This window comes from Alosa pseudoharengus, unplaced genomic scaffold, assembly GCF_046254945.1.
Source record: "Alosa pseudoharengus isolate Yale_2024_CS ecotype anadromous, Long Island Sound unplaced genomic scaffold, YU_APseudo_1.1 YU_APseudo_1.1_scf_23, whole genome shotgun sequence".
Lineage (NCBI taxonomy): Eukaryota > Metazoa > Chordata > Actinopteri > Clupeiformes > Clupeidae > Alosa > Alosa pseudoharengus.
Window position 1 is genome coordinate 10,532,179 of NW_027468685.1, and position 23,402 is coordinate 10,555,580.

A 23,402-nucleotide genomic window follows, 5' to 3' on the forward strand; every position below is an offset into this window, starting at 1 on the left:
CAACAAAGATCCTTCATTACTAACTGCTCTGCCTTAAAGCTTATTTCAGTATTCAAATTGACTACATAGAATTCTATGTAGAGCTTTATTGCCCCATATTTACACATTTGACAAAGACTTAAAGGCTGGACCTCCATGGCCCCTCACCTTAATCAGGGTGAAAAAACTGCATTCCTGCACCATAAAAGTTTGTTTATTATTGCCATTTTCCTTAATGTAGTCTGACCAAAATTTTAAATTGTTCCTTGTTAAATTTAAGTATTATATTGTCTTGTATTTGTATGTCACTTTGGACAAAAGTGTCTGCCATATCCATAACCATAAAAGAGACAAAACCATTTGAAGTATTTTTCCTAAATACACTTTATTTTTATAATTATATATTTTTTATATATTTATAATTTGTGACAATATTTTTCAAAAATTAAATTAATAAAAATAAAATGTATTTTCCCAGTCATCTTCAGAAGCTCCTGCATATTCACCAGTTAAAACATTCATTAATAAACACATTAAGACAGATTCCTTTAACAATACTTTGATAGCAAAATAGTAAAAAGTGCCCTCTACTGGGTCTTCAGACATTAAGAATCTCTTAAAAAAAAAAAAAAAAAAAAAAAGTAAACCAGAAAGGGACACATGAATGTTATTACCATGACAATACATGCAAAATAAACTAGGACATTGCTGTTGAGACCTTACTAGCCACCTTCACATACAAGCAGCAAATAATTCTAAGGATTAAGAATTAAGGAAAAGTGAGGGTAAGCAAGCAACCAGGACCATGTGCTGTGAACTTGTCTAACCGTACGACGGTTCACACAAGAACATAAGCTCACCATGGGCACTCTGGTCCACGTCATGCTTGCAGCCAGCTGAAGAGCTCCTCTGGGTTGGCCACCAGCTAGGCCTCATGGTAATCACTGGCAGACGTGCCTTCGCTCAGAGACATTGTTGGCTCCATACTGTGACCCAAACCGGAGGAGGAGTTGCTGCGCAATCACAACATAGACTGTTTACATGAACGCAATGCAATCAACAGGCCAATCAATCAATCACTACAACACTGAAAGTTACTTGTGCAAACTATGGCTGTAGTATAAGACCCAATTCACAACAAAGATTCACAACAAGACAAAACCGTTGCAGAAAGGAGTTGCAGCGGTGTGAATTATGGCCTCCTTACACCAAACAACTTTGACAAGATTTGGAGTCTTTTGAGTAAAGCTTGAATGTGGGCCATTAGTTAAAAGACTACAATCTTTCAAGAATCTTCTCCAAATCTTGTCAAAGTTGTTTGGTGTAAGGTGGCCATTAGATGTTGCACATTGTTGCAAGCTATCGCAAAATGCCACTGTTATGCGAAAATTCACCATGTCTAGTCACAGTGGCAAAGTTTTAGAATGTTGCAGCAAGTTGCTGGTTTATAGAATGTTGCAGCTCATCTTATCGCAAATCTTTGGTGTGAATAGGCCTTAAGACTTCAATGGATACACACATTACATCACGTTACATTACATTACCTTTCACAGTCGGAGTCAAAGCCAATTTTGCTTTCTTCATCATCAAAGGGGAATCTTGACAAATTACATGTGCAGCCCTGGATTGCTTGTTCTACAGTGTAGCGCGTGCGTCCTTGGGCACATGCATCAATCTTCATGATGTTTAGATGCGACTGCAGAAACAGGTGCAGTCGGCTTTCAGACAGGAAAAAGGGAGTCTGTAGTACACTGTAGGACACACAAGTTGAAACAGTTTCAGAATTCTGCTAAGGGTTACGATACACAGGCAAAACCTTTTTGAGCAGTGTTTTCAGAGTGCGGTTTGGACACTTTCCCCACTCACACTGAGCAACAGATTATAAATCAGATCTCTAATCGTAGCTTGAATGTTATTCTCTTGCTGTACGTCGCTTTGGATAAAAGTGTGAATAAATGTAAAAAATGTAAAAGTTAATCTTGATCCACTTGCTCATACAAGCCTCACATGCTGGATAGGCTTCAACGGGTGATGGCACAAAGAACATTTAGAGAAAGCCACTGTACAACAGCAGTCACCATACTTGGGTGTACAATACTGCAGTTAAGGCCTAAATAGCCTAATACTATAGCACACAAAAAATACTCCCTAAATTGATGTATTTTTTGCTATTGTTCCGTTTCCCATTTTTTAAATGTGCAGCCGTGGCTTACTGGTTAGGGGTTCGGACTTGTAACCGGGGGTTGCTGGTTCGATCCCCTACCCAGAAGGAAAAAATGTGGGCGGGGGAAGTGGTTGAGCACTGTTCTCCCTCCCATCCACGGCTGAAGTGTCCTTGAACAAGGCACCTAACCCCTCACTGCTCCCCGAGCTGTAGCCAGGCTGTTCACTGTGTGTTCACTAATTCACGGATGGGATAAATGCAGAGACCAAATTCCTTGTATACTTGGACGTGCTAGCAATCAACTAAGTCAATGATAAGTCACATCTTTATGCTTATATAACAACTTGACAAGAATGGACATGACCAGACAAGCACAGTTGGCAATATTGATAAACGGTGCTTCAGCAAGTAAAGGTCTAATGTGCTTCATTGTTCAGAATACGCAAAAAAAACATTACATAACAGCGGCTTTCAACATTAAGTTCCAGATCATTTCCATTCAAGTGGAACTTCAGCAGACCTTGGATTGGATAATTGGGCAATTTAACTCTTAGAGTAAGAGGTGAATGAAGTCAGACAGAGGGCTCTTCTATTAAGAGTTAACTTAGCCAGGTTTGTCAGCATTGCCATGTACTTTGAATACATTGAGTACCTGGGTTGGGGAAATCATAATCCTGTTCACAGCCTTCTTAGAAAACTCACAAGGCCACGTCAATAAATAAAAAAGAGGTTAAGCAGGTAATTCTGCCTTTTACTTTGAACCTCCTGTGTGTGCTTGGATGTGTAAACGATTTCTCAGTAAGCATGGAATTGGATACTACACAATTAAAGCACTTAAAATGACTGTCTGGGATTTTGAAAGAAAGATGTAGCGGACTTGGTGCAGGAAGATATGACTGCACCAGGCAATCTCTCAAATTGGATGCTCTTTTATAGCAGAATCGCAGGGGAACCTTGAAAAGCATGAACAATGGTTGGGTCGCTGCTTAAAGGGACACCAGGCAACGTTTTCGTCTTAATTACTCATCTTTGTAAGTCGGTACTGTATATTAGGCTAGTGACAATGGCCCCACATTTTTGAGATACCCCTACCGGAGGTAGAACTAAACGCAACAATGTTTTTCCTTATCTCTAAAGTCTCCCATATATGAAATGGATTCTTGGCTAAAAATATTTTACTGCTAAGATTGTTAAATGAACAGATATTGTTATACACCCCAAAACCAAAAAAGGACTAAAATATAGCCAGTCCGTATTGGAGTTAAGGCATATAAATTAGTGCAGATAAATCACACAAGCTCTGAGAGCTTTGAAACTTGGCATGTTTATAGTCAGGAAGTTGCTTTACCTACTAGAAAAGACTGCATGTGAATATCTTGATGTATGGAATGAAGAGAGACATGTAAACATACACCTAAAATAAGAGGACATGCAAAAAATGAATATCTATGCAGAATGTTTTCATTTACTTTGTAGCTGCTTTACCAGGGATTATCATAGCAACACATATGATGGCTTATGGGAAAGGTGGGGTTGTACTGAATCCAACAATACCAAATATGTAAATATAGTATGACGAATCAGGGTGTTCTGTCACACAATGTATAAGGTGTCCAAAATGAAAGAAAACGGAACACTGGCAAAATACAGTCTCCAAGTCCAAATCACATTATCAGTGAGGAGAATGTTGACATTCATTGTTACTGCAAGGTAAGTTACATAAGGTAAGTGCTGCTCTATATTTACATTTAATAATGATATCATATGTCCCAGTATTAAACAATTCATATGAAACACAGATCCAATTGAATCAGGTTAACATTGGAATGGAACACCTTTATTAAAATATTTATATTCACTTGAATTTTGTTTTGGTCAAGTCATTACTGAATAATGGAAAATAATATTGTTAGCTTTTGTCTGTCCAGACCAGCAGTGGACAGTAGAGCCTACACTGCTTACTTCACCCCTAAGTAGCTAAACAGTTAGTTGTAGAAACTACTTTCCCTAGCTAAGAAAGTACTTAGCCCTCTGACCAATGTTTCATGTGTAATTCAATTTGATTTGCATTTCGATGAAAATTCTGAAATGTATATAATTTTTCCTTTTCACTAGTCTTTTGAATTATGGAGAATGTCTTACAGGCATTGGATCCAAAGCTTTGTATCATTTGTGGGAAACATTTTGAAAAGGGCAAGAAAAAAGATCCCTATTATACGTTTAAATGACTCATTACAGGGCGAATGAAGACTCTCGCCCGCCCCTACTGCCTGTAGGAAGAATATCCCGCTTGCAAGTTCAGTGTATCGTACCCGCCGACCGAAGCAGGATCAGTTTACATCCTGCACCACAGCACAGAGGCAGGCTAACGAAACGCTAGCGATTGTTGCAAACGTGTGTATAATGACAGAGCCGGCGAAGAAGCAGCGAAAACCCCTGACGGAAGATGCAAAGAAAAGGAAAATAGCTTCAGACTGAGCGAGGGGGAGTTTCGTAGAGAAAAAGCATCAGGGTTACCTGGTGTCCCTTTAAAACATGGCAATGACATTGAACAGTATTTTTCAATGAGTTGGATGTGTGTTCATATGTAGACACAAAAGTGATTGGGGTGTTTGTGCTTGTAGTCGGTCGGTCCTCCATCGGTCATTACATTTGTGCTTTGGATATTGCGCAACCACTCAAGACAACCCTGCAGTAATGCACGATCAGATCCTCTGTTTACAAATATTTGGCATAGCTCCCCTGCTTGTCTTTTGATCGTGGTCCCATTTTACCACTAAGAAAATGGCAAGCAAGGGAGCTCCCCTAATACCACCCACAATCCCAGAGGTTCTCCGTCTTGCAACCACCTCTACCGGCATACCTGCCTCAAATCATCAGGTGCACACTTGACTAGATGAACACACTAGAATTAACTACTCAAAAGGCTTTGATTTCAAAGACTAATCATGCGTGGAACAAGAGGAGTCCCATCCCGTCCTGTCCACTAAATAATAGTTCCAGCTCAACCCAATTAGTGGAGCAGGGGAAGTGGGTGTAAAAGAATCCAACCACTGATCTGCATCAATACCAACTCAAATTCAACACGCGTAAGAGAAACAAGAAAGCAAACTAAAACAGTTCTCTCTGGGCTTAGCGGAGCTTAGTTGAGGTCTGTTTAAAGCTTCAATGGGAACCACATACTGTAATGTGTCAATCACAATACTATGAAAAAGTTGATATTTTTTGCCAGTAATCTTTCAATAGGGCAATTTCCCAGTAATATCACCAGTCAGCCACTGGGGGGCAGAGCACCCACATCCAGCAGAGCTAAACCACAAATGTAACATGGAAACAGGGGGCATGAGAAGAGCTGGTAGGTAGATGAAGAAATATGAGCAGAACTCACTCCTCTAAGAACTTCTGGAGTCCCTTCATCCTATCAGCCACGTGGCAACTGTTACCCAAACTGAAGAATGGATTCCAAGGAGGAAGTTTTGGAATGTCTCTAAGTAAACACACACAAAGGGGATATCATGCATCTTGACAGGTACAAAGGTGACAATGACTGTTGGTCAGATATCCAGAGAATACAACCACAGGTTTCTCACATCAGTGATAAATATGCGTCAACCCTGAACATTCGGCAAAAACATTCTTCAAGCAGCTAAACAGCCCTTGTTGTAAAATCAGCCCCTGTAGCCAAGGAGCACTAAGGGGGTAGTGGAGCCTCACATGAGAAATTCGCTGTCCTGTAGCTTCTGACGCAGCCATACAAACTCACTGTAGCGGCGCCGAACACAAGAGGTTTTCTTCCTGAAGCACATGCTGTTTGTCTGGACACAACACACAAAAAAGGTCTTGTTGAACCACTACCCATTCCTACCGCCACATTTAGTTCCGTCACCCGATACTGGTAGCAAAAACTTACTAAAATGCATCTCTAGGAAGCTTGCATTAAAGAACAATTGTTCATACACGTGGATAGTACACCTGCATGTATTTCAACACCCCAAAACCCCTCCCATGATCAATGGTTGCACTTACATATAGGCAGATCTCATAGTCTATGTGTGTGTGCCAGAAGTTTTCTTTGTGACAGCGTGGATCTCGAACGCACACACAGATGAACTCCTGGAACGACAGCCAAAATGTACAACAGGGGTCAGTCACTTTAAAAAGGTCTCCCAGCTCTTTCTCCAACAAGCAGAATTCATCCCCCTTGGCATGCATTTTGTGTCACTACATACACCTATTGAGATATACTGTATGACACCATCACTGTATGACACCATGACAGCATAAGAGCCGAGAAATGTATGCCTACAGTATACGCACGCACCCACCCACCACCAAATTACAATGTAGAAACAATATGATGTATGTTATTGGACTAAAGCAAAGTCCCCTGGACCTGCACATTCTATGGATATGTAGCCTTTGTCGTCTAATTCAGGGGTTCACAAACTATTCACTGACAGGCCTATCGAAACACAAAAATAACACCACAAAAGACCATAACAGCCTGACAACCATAATATTATTTATAATTTAGCAACCATAATATAATTTATTCAATACTTTTATTACAAGTAAACAAATGTATCGCATCCGGGGTTAGAAGGGGCAAAGAAAATGAAAGGCTTTTATTAGACATGTAACTACCGTTTATCTAGTTACAATTATGGTTACAATTATGGCTAAAATATGCCATTTCTAAAAGTCTAACGGGGATCCCGACCGCCACTTTGGGAACCACTGGTCTAATTAAAGCAGAAAACAGATGCCAACCTTTTGCGGGCTGTCAATCATCAGGCCATCCATCACAGACTCACTGGGTAGAAAACAAGGTGATAAGAACAAAGAAAGATGACACATACATGACAAGAAACTAGTGGCAGCGGTGAATGGCACAGGTTCACATGGGTGGACAGATCAAATCATAGGCCTATATTGTTGAATAAAAATTCCAACCTCCACACTAAATATAGATAGCCTAGCAAAAAGTAAACAAATGTGTAAACTAGTCAACAGGTGAAATAGATATCAAAAACAAAAAAGGCCTATATTCTGTATGTGCTCCAGACATTAGGGCTTTTAAGACTGAAAAGATGAGGTTCTTTCTAGCAAGAACATGTGCCATATTCAGATTAGATTGATCACATGACATTTTCTTAATTAATATTTTGTAAACATAGGACCACACAATACGATTGCATAATGCACTTAATCCACCATCTGCTAGTTGACGCTGGAGGGCTGTCTATATTGTGGTGCAAGTTATTTACACTTTATTCATTCAGGTGAAATGCACTTGCTCAGTCATAACATCAGTTTGGATAAACAAACATCGACACCACACATCGGCACGATTATCCAAAACACGTGGGGTTTAACTTGCACGACTCCTGTTTGAAAACTAACTTTAAATACAGAAATTATGTAGGCCTACGATAATCTATGAAATAATTCAAAATACATTAGTCCATTTAGGCTTGGCTGAAATCAAGGATGAAGCATGTCTTTAGAAAGCATACCTTTGTATAGGCTACTTGCATCGCGAAGTTTCTTTTAAAGCGAACTAGTCGTAACTCCTTTCTGTGTGGATGACGAGTAGGCTATTAATTTACAACTTAATTCGAGAAACCGAGATGGACTATCATTCGATCACATTTGTATTTCTAACGCAAGATTCCGCAAATAAAACTAGAACATACAGGGGACCAATCGGTGCAAAGTTCTCAGAAAAGATGTTGTGTTTAAGTAAAAAAAAAAAAGGCAATATGGCAAAAACAAAACTATCGCATTCCCTTACCTTAATTTTCTATGCTCAATGGTCCAGCCGCGAGCACTTCACCCCAGAAGGGCCTAACACACTGAGAACAGACCAGGTCAGCCCACAAGAGGCTTGGAGATATTGCTCTGCCAACTTCTCAAACTACTAGCAGTTTCACTGGTCGTTAGCATATTATCAACCAATCAGAAATGATTAAAACAGCCAATGACAAGCTTGCAGAGAATTGCCTGAATGGATTTCACCTTGATTGTTTCATCCTTAGCCTATCAAGCCAAGGCTTTTTTTTTAACTGGACAGGCTAGCTGCAAACCGATGAGTTAGTTGTGAGTGGCTGCTGGAGGCCTATACATCTCCTTAGCACTCTCACACAACAGAGGGCTACCTGACCCAGAGGTTTTGAACACCTGTCTGCTTTGTAGGCCTGTAAGCACAGCCTTTGCCTATGACTAAATCAGCCAGGTGTGTACTGATTTCTTCTTTATCTATTAAGAAAAAAAAAAAACTCAATATGTAGGCCTAAGTGTTTTATTCCTCCATCTTATATCAAAGGAATATTTCATATGCTATCCCATTCATGAATTCAGTTAAGATGGGTATTTAAGAATCAACCACGTAAAAAAGTAAAATTAAAGTCAAATGGCAGCATTACTGCAATGACCCAGATCCTGTGTTATATAACAGCTTGTTGGTCATGGATCCTAAGTTAACCTATTGACCCCTCTTTTCTTTGCTTGATCATTTGCTGTTGACTGGCTGACAGGCTACCATGACTTAAATAATGTCTCTCTGTGAACAACTCAACACTTTCACATGTTTTGACCATAATTGGTATTCAAACCTTACATAGAATATCTTCATTTATTTATTTAAAAAAAAACCTTGATTTAGTGCAGCGATTCACGGAAATATTCAGTCTGAAGGAAAATAATTGTTTTTGTATAATGGCTGTGTTCTCAGCAGATCCACTGACAGTCTGTGGCCTTTTCAGTGGTGCCTGGATGTCTGAATCCAGTCTGTGCTGTACCATGTATATAATGGGCACATGTGCTGATCATGAAGCAACATTCTTCCTTGAATGACCCTCCTAACAGAAAGCTGCTTGTGTCTTCACTGCATATACAGAACCAATGACTAACCAAATTAGACACATCCTAAACATTTTCTTCACATGAATGCAAAGAGATTAGTGAGATGTTCTAATAGACATAGCACTCAAAGAATCCTCCATAGAAATGAATGGGGCTAGTTCATAACCCCAATATGGCAGAAGATTCTACACATATCCAGTCCCTTCCTGAATGCCTCCCCATTCACTTCAATAAGAAAATAGTTGTACGATAACTGCCAAAAGTGCCTTGCACGATGGCCCCCAAGTGGGGAGACTTGCCTAAAAGGACTTAGCTAAAACACAGCTGCTCAGGACAGCAATCCTGGCCAAATCTCGTATGTCTCCAAAAAGGCTTAAGAGTGATAAACAGACCAGACCACAGTAATATTAGATTGCGATTAGTCAACACCACCTCTTAATATCAGCAACCAAAGTACAAATTCTAATCCACATCACGAGACCAATTGTTCCACGATGGGACAAGGTCCCAGGTTAACTAAAGCCTGATAGGGTATTTGTTCATTTGTTAATAAATACATTCTCTGTAGGTTTCAAACAATTGGACTCGGTTCCAATTTCTGATAACTCAATTACAGAGGGGCGGGTTCCCACTCAAATGTCAAATTCCATGACTTCAACAAAAAAAACCTGAATTTCCATGACTTATTATATAATGAATAGTACAATATACCGACCAATGATTTCAAAGCAGCCGTGTAGCTTTCAAGAAGCTTTTACTTTTTTTAAAGTGGGAGATGAATAAATGGGCATTAAATAAACAAAGCTGGGCTACTCAAGCCATCAGTAAAGCTAATAACCAGATATACACTCTCAGTGGAAATATTTGGATTCCTGTATTTTGACAAGCAAATGTTAACCTGCTACAACAAAATGCCCTGATATTCCATGTCTTTCCCCATACAATTCCCTGACTTTCCATTACTGGAATATATTTTCTGAAATTCCGTGGCCCGTGGGACCCCTGTGAGCGTGACAATGACTATAGCTGCAAGTGTAATTGTGCTCCTAGTTCCATCTGAACCCAGCATAGAAAATGTTTTCTTCCCCTCTACATTTATATACAGCCTTGATCAATTCTGAGTGGCTATGGCAACTACAGTACTACATGTACCCCACAGGCTTCAACGTTCCCAACAGTGATCTTTTTGCTTTTCTTTGGCTACTTATCGTCTCATTAGCATTGTGTAAATGTTCCACAAATACTCATTGCCCTCAAGGTAGATCTGATCCAATTTGTCAAATTTAAACATTTCCCTCCCTTTACGAACTCTAAAGAGGCCTGAGGGTAGGTGACTGGACTGTGCTCGTGCATGCTTGGGGGGGGAAAGAAAAGGACTTGAAATACGAGTAATATAAACCTTTATTGCGTTGTTTTGAAAAACAAATATTTACAAAGACATTATACAGCAAACACAGAAGTTACCATAGCTTCAAGTATGCAAAAACTAAAACAAGAAAATAAAAGTAGAGTTGGTGTGTGTGTGTGTGTGTGTGTGTCTGCGTGCGTGCGTATGTGTGTGTATGCGCGCGTGCGCATCACTGCTGCTCATCTTCAGGGCAGGAGTGCCAGGTGAGGCGCTCCTCATAAAATGAGATGACAACCTGAGGGCAACGTGTGTTTGCCTCTCGTGCCGGTACCAGATCTGCTTCATCAGAATCTTTCCTACACACACACACACAAACAAAAACAGGGGTCAGTAAATATAGGCGGATCCACACAGAACACAGAGAAGGCATTTATATAGGGCAGGGGTTTTCAACTGATTGTGAACCAGGGACCACCATTCTGACTAATTACGGTACGCAACCCCAGGACCAGCACTGAATAAAAAATACTGATTCCCACATTACAACTACATTACCGAGTCCATGGTTAGGGACCACCAGCAATGTCCTCACGGACCACAAGTGGACCGGGGACCACTGGTTGAAAACCCCCGATATAGGGTATCAATGCAAGTGAAATCATTCCTCACCATTTCATCAGGAACATAAGCTCCCCACTGCTGTCTGTTGCACCGATGATCCTCTCGGGCTCAAGGTTCCGGGCAAACCCCCGTGGTTTTTCACTCTACGCTCGCACAAACAAACATTTCCATCAGTAAGGGCTTTTACGGTGCATTCACAGTGTAACACAACCACAGAGCAGTACTCACATCTATTAAATATCCTTTGTTTGGTTATTTGTAAAAATCACGTTAGGAATTAACGCGCATTAAGACGCACAAAAAAATAGCATCATTTACACAAAGTGAACCGCTTTTGATATCCACCTTATTCCTTAAACCGGAAAGCCATCCAGTTTTCGTCTTCCATCCATTCTGTTTACATTATAAGTTACTGCAGTCTCAGTAGACTAACTAGAATATGCTTTACCTTATATTTCTTTCGAAATGTTGACAATTCGGCACTCAATATGGATGTTCTATATAATATAGGACCAGCAGGCCATTTCTGTAAAACTGCGAGAGTAGGCGTGGTGGATAAACTGAATGCAAATATTCGTATGCACCCACGTGTGAATGCTTCCTTGTCTAGGCACGCATCATCATTAAGGAAAGCGCTTGCCAGATGCCAATGTAGATACACATAGTAAAGATACACTATTTGATTTTATATTGTCTTTATAACCGAATTTGTTGAAAACATCTTTGAAAAATTGACATCCATTTCCAATCAACTACTACAGTAGGCTATTCGTCAAATGCCCATCAACAAAAGAAGCAAACTATATATAGAAGCAAGTATATCAACATATATTATTATAATTTTAAGGCGATCACAATTAAAATAACCCTATGACATACTGCAGACAATCTGTGGTGTTTTGCAAGCAAACACATTTATCAAAAAGTATACAAATGGAATAAAGCTCTTTAAAAAAAAAGGAGGTCTGATTTGAATGACAGCTGGCTGAACCAATAAGACAAGACATTTAATACTGTATTGTATTGTAACTACAGGATGTTAGCCTAGTCAGGGCCAGGCCAGGAAAACCAAAAATCCCAGCTTAATCCCGTATCTAGGTTTTGTGAAATATCTCTCTGGTATAGACCCTTTCAAGAGAGTTCCATTATCAGCATCATAGTTGGCCCGACAAGGCTTCTGTTTTAACATTCCATATGTTATCTTAATGCAGAGGAAGTAGATTGGGAACCAAATAGAACGTTTAACCCTTAAAGGAGTACCGTCACACCGGTGTGATGGGAATGTTGAGAAATGAACGTTCTAAAGAATATCTGGGTTCATTGAATTCAACATAGAATTTTAGAACCTTCAATTGTTGCGGAACTTAGAATGTTCAAAAACCTACACCTTTAAGGGTTAAGCATTGTTATTGTTTACCTTGTTGAAAGGGTCTATAGACCCTTTCAAGAGAGTTCCATTATCAGCATCATAGTTGGCCCCACAAGATTTCCTTTTTAACATTCCATATGTTATCTTAATGCAGAGGAAGTAGATTGGGGCCCAAATATAACGTTCAAGCATTGTTTTTGTTTTTATTGTTGAAAGGGTCTATAAGGATTAGTTAAAAACCTTGTCCAGCTGGCTGAAGGGGAAAACCTCACTCTACTCAACACACTGATGCCACCATGTGGACATAATGAATAACTAATACTGGCTTCATTTAAACGAATGAGGTCATCTTACTCAGCAGACCATTTTGAGATGAACAAATTGTATGTGGCAGATCCAAAATGGTCCAAACAACTTTTTTTAAAAATAAATATATATCTATTTGAATATCAAAGTGCAAAGAACTTTTGCATTTATGTTTGTATTCAGAATGATAGATAGATAGATAGATACATAGACATTCTGAATACAAACGTAAATGCAAAAGTTCTTTGCACTTTGATATTCAAATATAGTGGATGTAAACAATAATTGACAAGGCTGCATAATTTGTACATTTCATATTCAATATGCCTTTTGAACTCATTTTCACCAAAGCCCGCAGTGGTTTGCCATACATGCAACATACCTTCAGCCACAAGGGTATTTGCAGAGATGTTCTACTATTCTTGGTGTTCTACATAAATATGGTACTTCGGGATAAAGATTCCTCACAATCATTCATGACTAGTTTCCCCTCACCAGTGTGGCTTGAGCATGTGTGACGCGTCTTGAAAATCTACAAGCAACTTGTGAAGTCAACCATCCACAAAGCGGCATCGCCTATGTTTTCAGACTCGGCCAATCTCATATGTACCAGTTCTTTGCAGGTTCATGCAGTGATAAGCTACCTCTTTCTTCTTCTTGGCCTTGCTCTCTTCTGTTTCTGGCTCGTCTGTGGAGGGCTTCCTCTTGTTTGAGTCGGGCTTCTCCACCACTCCCTTCTGGGCTGTGTGGAAGGCTGCGATCAGCTCGGGACAGTCCAGGTTCTCCTCCGGCTCCCAGGTGTTGTCAGCACTGCAACGCATCACGTTACAAAATTACCCGTCTGAGAGGTGCGGTGCCCAACAAAACAGGCATGTTCATTACTATAACGCTCACTCACTCTGAGAACCCTTTCCATTTGAGGAAGTACTCCACTTTTCCATTGACCACACGCTGATCCATGACCTTCTCCACCACATATTCCTCGGGTTCAGACACCTCCTTTTTGGACTTGCCCATCTGCTTCTTACCCATGGCCCCCTAGAGAACACCAGAACAGATTCAATATGGTGACAACAGATTGACCTGCAAGCATTTCTGTGCCTTCTTAGAGGCTGGCGTAGACAGCAGGAAATTACTGCACACCATTTTGACATTAAGGACTGCAGCATTGCAAGGTCAACCGTGAAAGCTTTTCTGAATGAAGACACTGAGCATCAGACTAGGTGGGGGAATTTTAGCATCCCATGAATGTGTGTGTGTATATATAGGAGGTGAAGTTCTAATGCAGTACACACAGTTTCTTGAGAACGTTTCGGACGGACGTCCATCAGCTTCAGTGGCTGTATGAGGTAAACAAAGATGTGTAAAGGTAGATATGCATATTAACACACAATCACACACACACACTATATGATGGCAACTGAGGGCAAGACTTTCAGAATTCATGTTCAGCTGGCCTCCTCTGCAAACGAGCCTGAACTATATAAGCAAAAGGTCCTCACACTTCACAAATTCAAAAAAACATCAAATTCAAAGACTTTCCAGGAGTGGCCTAAGTGCAGGTGACCAAGTATTACACAAATGATAATTTTAATAACAAGAGCCACTTCACTGAGGCTCCAAGACAACAATAAATAAGACAAAGGCTAGAATGTTCAAACAATTCTCAACATCTCAAGTGGGCTGTGTTGCAGTGACTGTAGAATATGGGGCCTCGTGCCTTTTCTCACACAATATATACAATATATATTCAAGTACTTTCAATAAGCCATATCTGTATTATCAAAACCTTTGAAAGGCCTTCAAAGGAACAGACAGATAAGTCTGTATAGTTTATACATTCTATATAATAAAAGTTTCGCTCACAGGTTTTTCTGTGTTGTCATTTTATTTTTGTTTCATTTCAATTTGTAATACGTACTAATAATAAGTACTAATTACTAATAATGTAAATGAAAAAGGTGAAAGAAAAACATGAATAATTATGTTTATAATGTGACCAGTTCAAGTACTGCAATAATCATGCTTTGTAAGTGATTTTTTTCCCCACAGCAGATGCCTTGAATGTGTTGATGTTGGGGGTGTATTTATATTTCTCAAATCACACACTTTCAAGACCGGTGGGAAACCTGCCTCATGCAGATTATGGCCTCCTTACACCAAACAACTTTAACAAGATTTGGGAAAGACTCTTGAAATATTGGAGTCTTGAGTAAAGCTTGAATTGCATTAGTTAAAAGACTACACTTTCAAGAATCTTTCCCAAATCTTGTCAAAGTTGTTTGGTGTAAGGTGGTCATTAGGGATGGGAATCAGATAATTATTATTAGATCACAAAACAGCACTTTTGCACTATACTCAATACATTTCAAGATAACCATTCACCATACATCACACATCACAACATCTGCAACTGAAGAAAGAATACCCCAAAGGAGAAGCAATAATGTACTTAGACAGGAATTATGTATTGAGACACTGGTTGTGGCATCTTTAACTTACTTAAGTTGACAAATGTCAACACCAGACACGAGATAGTGATTCTGTGGAAAATCAGAATTGTCAGGAGAATAAATGTATAGATATTTGGGAGTCATGACAACATATTGTGAGCATATCACTGTATTGATTTTTAGTCCCAACCCTGGCGCTGATGAGGGTCCACAGTATGGTGTGCTCACATACAGTGGTATGCAGAAATTCTTTGTTGAATGAATAATGTGTCGTAAATAAATAAGTGTTCTTCCTTAAAATACAGGGGGCATAAGTATTGGCATGGGGTACTTTTCATAAAAGCATCTCAATGCAAATCAAACCAGCTATTAGGCTAACTGAAATAAAACCATGCCAATCTCTAGGTATGGTGAAGGGTATGTGATGATGTGGTGCTATATAATTCGAAATACCAAGGGAAATATATTAGGATGCATAGTATCCTGGATCCATGAAATAACTGGCCTTTAAAAAATAAAAATCTGCCTGCCTCTATGGGAATTTAACATAGGGGTGTCTATACTTATGCCCCCTGTATTTTAAGGAAGAACATTTATTTATGATACATTATTCATTCACAAAGACATGTATTGTCCTTAAAGGTTGGATTTTTCCCTCATGTTTTTAAATAAGGCACTGAGATCAATATCCATGTTATTCCTCTTTATAGTCAACTTAAGCATTGGGGGGGGGGGGTCCTAAACTTACGCATACCACTGCAAGAGGAATATTTGCTCTTTCCAGGTTGTCATATAGGCCTACCTCTGTCTCTCCATCTACAATGTTCAAAGGTCACACACGGTCACAGGTCTTCACTAAGCATTTTGGGCAAAGGGGCCAACCATCAATGAAGCATGGACAGGTTTCTCTCATTACCAAATGAGAAGACTATTTAAGTGATACTTGACCTATTCAGATGGCTGAGTCAGATAATTGCATGCTATTTAGGACAGGCAATAGAGGTTTAAGTCATCTTAAAATATTGAGGCACACTATGACTCTTCTCCCATAGGAAGTAGATGTACTACAGTTAAAAGATTATTGCTATGATTTATGCAAATAGTTAAGTTGTGTGGTTTTCTGAACTAGCACAGAACTCACACCATATCAAATAATTTCCTTTACTATGCAGACCAAGGGCAAGATTCCTGCTGTGCTTGCTTAATTTACCTATAAATGCATGCAACTTGTTTATACAATTTTAAGATATGGGCTTAACGTTTACTTGTGAGGCGAAAACCTCACAATCTACATATCCATCCACAATAGTCACCCAGTAAAAAAAAAAAAAAAACACTTTAAAGAGAGTGAATAGGTGAATCTGATAATAGAATGTCTGTAAAGGGTGGTGCACTGAACCATATCTAACTGCATGCTACATATATGGTATGCTATCTTCAAGCTAGAGGGAGAAGTAAACTTTCTGCCGCTAGTGTTTCAACCACACAAATAAACCTGAATGTCAAGTGTGTGCGGAAAAACAAATATATCAAAGTTGTTGTAAATCCAAAGTGGCATTGTTTTGGCCCCAAAAGTAGAGCAACAATTATTTTTAAAGGCCATGTAGGTGTTAAGACTGGTCATTTGAACACTTGTTTTAACCGGAAACTGAACGTTATCTTATATTTATTAATCCTAGCTGGATTGCTTTGAATGAGCAGACTGAGGCACTCAGTGTAGTTCATACATAGTCCACTAAGGATTGAGCTGTTGATGCTGACCGCAGAAAGTGGACAAAAAGAAAACACGAGGCCAAACCAATCTTCGAGGCGGTCTCTGTGTGTCGTGATTACAAGCGGCTGCCTACATTTCCTAGTATGCAGCACAACTAGAACGCGATGTTCTTAGAATCTCTGATTGGGAAGCATCAATGTTAGCTGGTTAGTGGTTAGCAAGAATGCATCTCTTTATCTAGCCTTCTTGCAACTTACTCAGTGCTACAAGATAACGTATAACATGTCTGATTCCTTAATATGCTGCGTGTTAAAGTATCCGAAAAAAAGCCCATGATCTCCATCCGTTGAAATAATTGTTTCCTATGCCAAGATGAGGTCAGGGGTCAAGCGTACCAAATCTGAAACGCTATTTTTCTTACGTTATTTTGCAACATCAACTGCGACCAACTAGCCCAATTTTCAAATAAGTACCTAAGTTGTAGTGTAAGTATAACTAAGGGCACCGACGATTGGTGGACTTCCAATAATATTGGCTGCGGGGGTTTAAACACTTTGGTTAAACGTCCATTATGCTAACTTATCCTTAGCAAGCTAAGTGCTGTTCTTAGCATCAAGCTGCCTCTTTTCTACTCAAGACAACTGCAGAATCGAGCAAGTTAGCATGCGAGTCCCAAGTACGTGTAGACGGCCCAATTAACGTTACACGAATAATACCAAGTGACGGTAGTAACGTTTAATATTAATTGAAATAATTGCACTACTAAATATTAACCACTAATGTGCATTACGTTAGTATGCGTTGCAAATTTGCCAGTCTCTTCACGATAGCCAGTTGCCATGATAATGTTAACTATATTTAACATGGTTATCTGCATGCTTTGTTAACATTAGGCAGAGCACACACGCAATTTCACTTTTAACAGCGGTCCTGAGAATTGAGGCATACTTTCATGAAATAGTATTACTGCTAAATAAAAACATTGCATATGACCTATTAAAACCCCATTGTAATCAAACACCTACGGCGTGCTTTCACCACCAAGCCTCGTCGTGAATACCATGCTGCAATAGTTCGCTAGCTCGCTAATCTAGCTCCTGCGCGCGAAAAAAAGAGAATTGTGCTGTGCACGGGTAAATCAGGCTACAATTCGTTCGCGCAAGTAGCTAAGTAGGCTAAACGACCATCGGAATTGTTTGGTTTTGACGCACATGTGCCTATGTACTTAATAAGTAACATTTATAAACATACCTACTTTCTTTTGTGTTATGTGGCGGGTTTTCCAGATATCGATGCCTCCGACTTCTTCAATGCACAGCGTTAACACAGGGGAAGAACACACACAACGGCTGTGAGCACACTACGTACAATTTCTACGTCTCACGCCCACAATTGCAACGACGTACGTGCGTGCAGTCGTCACACACAATAAAGGCGACGCCCCGCACCAGGGGAAGACAACAATCCTGTACCAAATAACCTTCTTATCTTGCCATAGTTGCCATAATATAGTTTCTCACTCTTTTTTAGAACCTATTCAGTGTACAGGTTTACTGAACATTAGGCCAACTATATGATATAATGTTTATATCAAGCCTGATATACTTGAAATGACTGCATATCAATGTAAATATACAGTACACGCAATCACAAGTTTAAACTTCATGTAAATGTTATTTATCACTCTGCCACAATGCTGCTGCTACTACTACTCAGAGTCAGAAGGTTACGCTAGGACTATGTAAATATACAACACAACTACCTCTATTTTTTGATATATGTTCTATATTTGGATATATGTTCTATATTTCAGTCTCGCACTTTAATGTCTGTATGTGGTATGTCTGTATATATTTTTTATTTTTTATTGTCTATGGCTATGTCTATAGTATGTCTATGTCTGTATTTAAAGTATGTCTATGTCTGCATGGGAAAGTAAGAAACGAAATTTCAATTCTTTGTATGACCAGTGCATGTAAAGAAATTGACAATAAAGCCGACTTGACTTGACTTGACTTAATTTAATGTAGTGATTACTCTATTTTTGTAGTGCAATACAACTTTGCATAGAAAAATTATTTAGCTGCATGGGCCAGGTTGCACAGTGCTATTTTTTCTGGGGGCCTAAGCAAGATCTCAAGCACAAACATTGGTGGGTCAGCTCAAAACTCTCACATGCCACATCTTGAGAACTGACTCCCCTTTGCCTGGCATTTAAATTAGGGCATGGTCTTTTTGGACAGGTCTTGTTCATGTGAATTGCCCATTCAGAGGCTATTGAAATGTTAAGTGTCACTGTTGCCATTCCACAAAACTGAAATTTCAGATATGGGCTAGGCTATATAAGAGGAAAGGTTTTACAATCCTTGTGCTAAGGGATTTCCCATAGTGGTTGAAGCCTATTTAGCATTACCCAGCATGATGTGATAAAACGACAATGCACAACTGGCTGGCAGCAGTCACAAATGCACCACATGTTGTAGCCTACACAAGATCCATAGGCCTAATTCAAGAAAGGATTCAAGAAAACTTTATTGTCATTTCTACATTTACATGTAGGAGCGAAAATTAGTACTCAGGTCCCGGTTGAGTAAACAATGCAAAGTGGCCAACCAAGGCAACAAAAACAACATCACCAATAAAGCAGCCTTTGTGAGCAAAAAGTAACTTTAGCAAGTGCTTGTTGCTTGAAAGCCAGTAGCCTGTAAATGTCCAAAAAATGAACCAAAACAGCAAATAATAACATCATCAACTGAGCAGCCTTCATGGGGTTTTCAAGCACCTTCCTTCCTCTGTGTTGTTGTGTTGAATTAGGTGCACAACACCTTCAGTGGTGGGTCCCAGACCCACAGACGTCCACAAATGATGGGTTAGGAAATGTGTCACAACCAGAGACACCAACCCACATTCTAGAAAACACAGAAACAAAACTTCACATCATCAATTCAGGTTATAACACAGCCATAGTCTGTGAGAACCTCAGCCATAGGCTTGCCTTTTCCGCAGCCTCAAACTTTCAGTGACCATCTTCGGAAGCCAAAATCCAAGAGAGGAGTTGTGACTGACTTTGCTAAAGCCTCAATCATCTCCACTGGTCTTGTGTGTGCATGCCAGCACCCATTGCTTCTGTTACAGGTTCTGCACCTTTTCCTTGTCAAAGTCCTCCTCCATCGCATCGTCGAAAGGAATAGTTAGCTCGATAAAGTAGGGAATGCGGTCACACTCAGAATGCAACACCATGTCTGATCTCAAACCAGGCACAACAATTCACTTGCAGTTGGATTCCAACATCCAGCAGTCTCCAATTGAAAGATACAGTATACCCTTCAGAACGATTGACACCTTTAGTAAAGTTCCTAAAAATAGGTATATAAAATAATCGTTTGCAGATGTATTGTACAAGTTACAGTCAGACATCTTCTCTAAGATGTTGAAGAATTTGTAGACAAAAACATGGTAACTTCTTTAAGGGAGGCTATTGGTAATAAGTTTGATACACCCAAAAACAGCCCCCGCCCCAATTAAGATTTTAGCACTATCAATCTTTGTTGATTGAAGTTTAGAAAAATTATAACTTTTTTCTCTCTCTTTTATTGTAATCCCACAATGAAAACAATGAGGAAAAATCCAACCTTGAAGGGAAGCAAATTTATTCTGAGAAAAAGCAAAATCTCATAAAGAAATAAATATGTTGAACAATTGGCCGTTGCATGCCCACAAGTATTGGCACCCCTAGAAAATCTTAAAATGTAACATAAGTATCTAATTTCAACTTCTTTAAGTTAATCAGAGTGTCTGTGAACTTTCAGAAGTATCATGACTTTCTTTTTCACTAAGGTATAAAATTAAGTGACACAGAGAATAAATCCCAGAGTCCTTTTTCAACACCGGAAAGGCCAGAGAATACACTACTTAAATAAAAAGAAAATTGTGGAATGGCTATAAAAACTAGGTACTTTGTTGAAAATGCCCATATTTACACAAGACAAAGGCTTAAGACAAAGGTTCTAATCAGATGGAAATGTGACAAACATGTTTGGACAAAGATCTTGCCCCCACGCACAGGGTGGAGGAAGATAACAACTGTTGCAGAGTTAAAGGTGCCATGTGTAATGTTCGCCAAAAAATCAATTCATACTCCACATTCCATAAAAGATGGGGGCAGTATACCTCCAGAAAGTGAGTTGGTCTACCCTACAGTAACAACCGAGACACATGTATTGCAGTTTGGCTGGCTGTTATGTTGCCCGCATTCCGCCTCCCATGGCCGAAACTGGTATTATGACACCTGTCGGGCTGTGGCTAGTAATTTAGCATGCGAATTCAGGTTGATATCTCTTCAGCACTATACCTTGTCATTTTTTTAATGACATCATCACCCTTATTTCTGCTCATTCTTATGATGCGTGTAGCTCATTTTTTGGATATTTTTACCTCAATTCTTACACATGGCACCTTTAAAGAAAAAGGTATCATCTTCGGGTCACCAAGCCCCCCAAAAAATCTTCAAAAGTGACCTCACTGCTAATAGATTATTCAGAGGGCATGTCAGGCAAAAGTCTTAGTAATTTAATTGGAGAAGCTGCTTTTATCCATTATGAGACAGATTAAGTAATAGTGCAAATCTTAATTTTGGGGGCTGTTTTTGGGTGTATACCAAACTTATTATGTTACCAATACTTTTTTTTTTTAAAAGTCTGCAAATTCTTCGCATCTTAGAAGATGCCTGACTGTAACTTGTACAATAAATCGGCAAAAGATTATTTTATATATTTTTAGTCAACTTCAGCAGAGGTGGCAACAATTCTGGAGGGTACTGTAGTTAAATAAAAACCTTTCTTTTTGTCTCGTAAATCTGCCGCCCGAGTTGTTAAAGTTTTTAGTGTAGTGGGTATGTTGCCTGAATGACCAAATAATTTGCTGGAAGGTTTCATGGGCCTAATTCATTGAGAGTGAAGAAAGATGCCTACTTGATAACCCCAGTGAAATGCTCTTGAAGGCTATTCTCTTGTGGTGATGTGTTTGCCCACAAAGGTTGATGTGAGATTTTGTTTTTGATAATAGGCTTGGTTGTAGGTTGGCCACTATGTGAAATCCTCCACCTATTATCACTAGGAATTTAACACCTCTCCTGTGTATATCTGAAATTCTTGTTCAGAGTGAAATGAAAGTCTCATGCTCAGAGAAACTAAGCTAGTCATTGATAACTCCCATGTTACTGGCAGATTAATTAATCAGATTAATGAATGATTAATCAGATCCTTGATTTCCTTCTGGATAAATAAATCCCTATCTATCTATCTATCTATCTTGATGTTTAATAAGGTCATTGATATTGTGCAAAGGTTTTTATTAAGGTCAATAATATTGAGTAAACCTGCGATATGCTGGTTGGAATAGACCAGGAGATCAGTCTCTGAAACATTAAACCAACCACCAATGCTAAATTTTTCCAATTTGATAGAATGGCCCATACAGAAATGACAGCAAAAGTGTTAGTAAAACCATAAAGAAGGTTAGCATTCTCCATATGTCAGTGTTGTGCTATAGAAAGAGAAAGTTTAAAGTGGTTATATGTATTTGACATTTTTTTTTGCTTATTTGTAGGCACCACAACAAATGATTGGCATGTTATCCAGATCAATTAATGAAAGAAAATGCAATAACATATTATTAACAGGAGCTGGTCAATACAGTTGGGTCCTTAGTGACATCTCCACAGGGGTAATTCCTTGAAGCCATATTTCTGGAATTGTCTTTGAATGAGCACACAAGACCACTCATTCATACTTTGCATGTAAGCTGTTATCCCGTAGTGATGATGACGTCTCAGAGCTCTCCCATAGAATGAACAGCATTCCTACTTGCTAATTAGGCTACCTGTGTTTCATGGAAAAACTGAGGTGTTTCCATGGAGAGTCATTTGCCACAAATGCCTCATGAAAATCTTTTTCACATAATGAGGGCAGTGTTCTATGTTCAGGTCCTAATTGGAATAAATGCAGAGACCAAATTTCCCTCACGGGATCAAAAGAGTATATATAAACTAATGCAGGAGGGTCATTCCACGTCATTCCATAAATAGGAATAGTATGTAGCAAAATAGTCACGTTTGGTCTGGATAATCCTGCATGGTATGGTTGCATGGTTGATACAAATTTTATTGGAGTTTTTGGCTGGGCTCTGTTTAAGCCTTCAGAAGACATATTTGTACTCAACATAGGCTCTTGATTTATTTTCCTTACTGAGATAAGTAGAAACACTCTCACAAAAAACAATTATCCAGACCAAACGTGACGATTTTGCTACATACTATTCCTATTTATGTACCAGCATGCAAAATTTGAGCCTCCTACATGGTTTAGTTCTTGCGCTGTGGGCTTGTGAACTTTGACAAAAAAAAGAGGCCCAACAAAATCGACACCCCCCTCCCCCTGTAAAACTGGCTGTATCTTGGAAAGTATTGATCTTACATAAGAGTCATTTTACAGTGTGTCTCCTGGGTAACATAGGTACACCTGGTAATTTTTTCAGAATTTTTTGAGACCTAAGTGCGTGGGCCCTGGTTGAACTGACATGGAATG

The 23,402-nt window shown here is 39.3% G+C and overlaps 2 protein-coding genes across 6 annotated transcripts; both read right to left on the reverse strand.

The window, feature by feature from the left end:
• Nucleotides 1–795: 795 nt before the first annotated feature.
• On the reverse strand, nt 796–6,355 carry snx10a (sorting nexin 10a). The gene is made up of 5 exons (XM_076301761.1): nt 6,170–6,355; nt 5,858–5,958; nt 5,532–5,630; nt 1,524–1,730; nt 796–992 (listed from the first exon to the last, which is right to left on the reverse strand). The coding sequence occupies exons 1-5, from the start codon at nt 6,353–6,355 to the stop codon at nt 905–907; spliced, it is 681 nt and encodes a 226-aa protein (XP_076157876.1). The 3' UTR covers nt 796–904.
• Nucleotides 6,356–10,390: 4,035 nt separating this feature from the next.
• Nucleotides 10,391–18,167, reverse strand: cbx3a (chromobox homolog 3a (HP1 gamma homolog, Drosophila)). 5 transcript variants are annotated; one of them, XM_076301403.1, is made up of 7 exons: nt 18,074–18,167; nt 15,154–15,194; nt 13,947–13,991; nt 13,550–13,689; nt 13,296–13,461; nt 11,025–11,119; nt 10,391–10,711 (listed from the first exon to the last, which is right to left on the reverse strand). In XM_076301403.1, exons 3-7 carry the CDS (start codon nt 13,977–13,979, stop codon nt 10,585–10,587), a joined length of 561 nt encoding a protein of 186 aa, XP_076157518.1. In that variant the 5' UTR covers nt 13,980–13,991; nt 15,154–15,194; nt 18,074–18,167; the 3' UTR covers nt 10,391–10,584. The 5 variants fall into 5 exon arrangements, with proteins under 5 accessions (XP_076157518.1, XP_076157519.1, XP_076157523.1 ...); XM_076301404.1 differs by having other exon boundaries at nt 18,070–18,146; XM_076301408.1 differs by lacking the exon at nt 15,154–15,194.
• Nucleotides 18,168–23,402: the final 5,235 nt, after the last annotated feature.

Excerpts from the sequence above, each read along its gene's own strand:
- snx10a (XM_076301761.1), bottom strand. The coding sequence starts at position 6,355 with ATGCATGCCAAGGGGGATGAATTCTGCTTGTTGGAGAAAGAGCTGGGA. Across the intron at positions 5,959-6,169 it reads ACTATGAGATCTGCCTATAT|ACAAACAGCATGTGCTTCAG; the intron begins GTAAGTGCAACC and ends TGTTGTGTCCAG. Across the intron at positions 1,731-5,531 it reads CTCCAGAAGTTCTTAGAGGA|TGTACTACAGACTCCCTTTT; the intron begins GTGAGTTCTGCT and ends TGTGTCCTACAG.
- cbx3a (XM_076301408.1), bottom strand. The coding sequence starts at position 13,979 with ATGGACGTCCGTCCGAAACGTTCTCAAGAAACT. Across the intron at positions 13,462-13,549 it reads AAATGGAAAGGGTTCTCAGA|TGCTGACAACACCTGGGAGC; the intron begins GTGAGTGAGCGT and ends GATGCGTTGCAG. Across the intron at positions 10,712-11,024 it reads CTTATGTTCCTGATGAAATG|GAAAGATTCTGATGAAGCAG; the intron begins GTGAGGAATGAT and ends GTGTGTGTGTAG.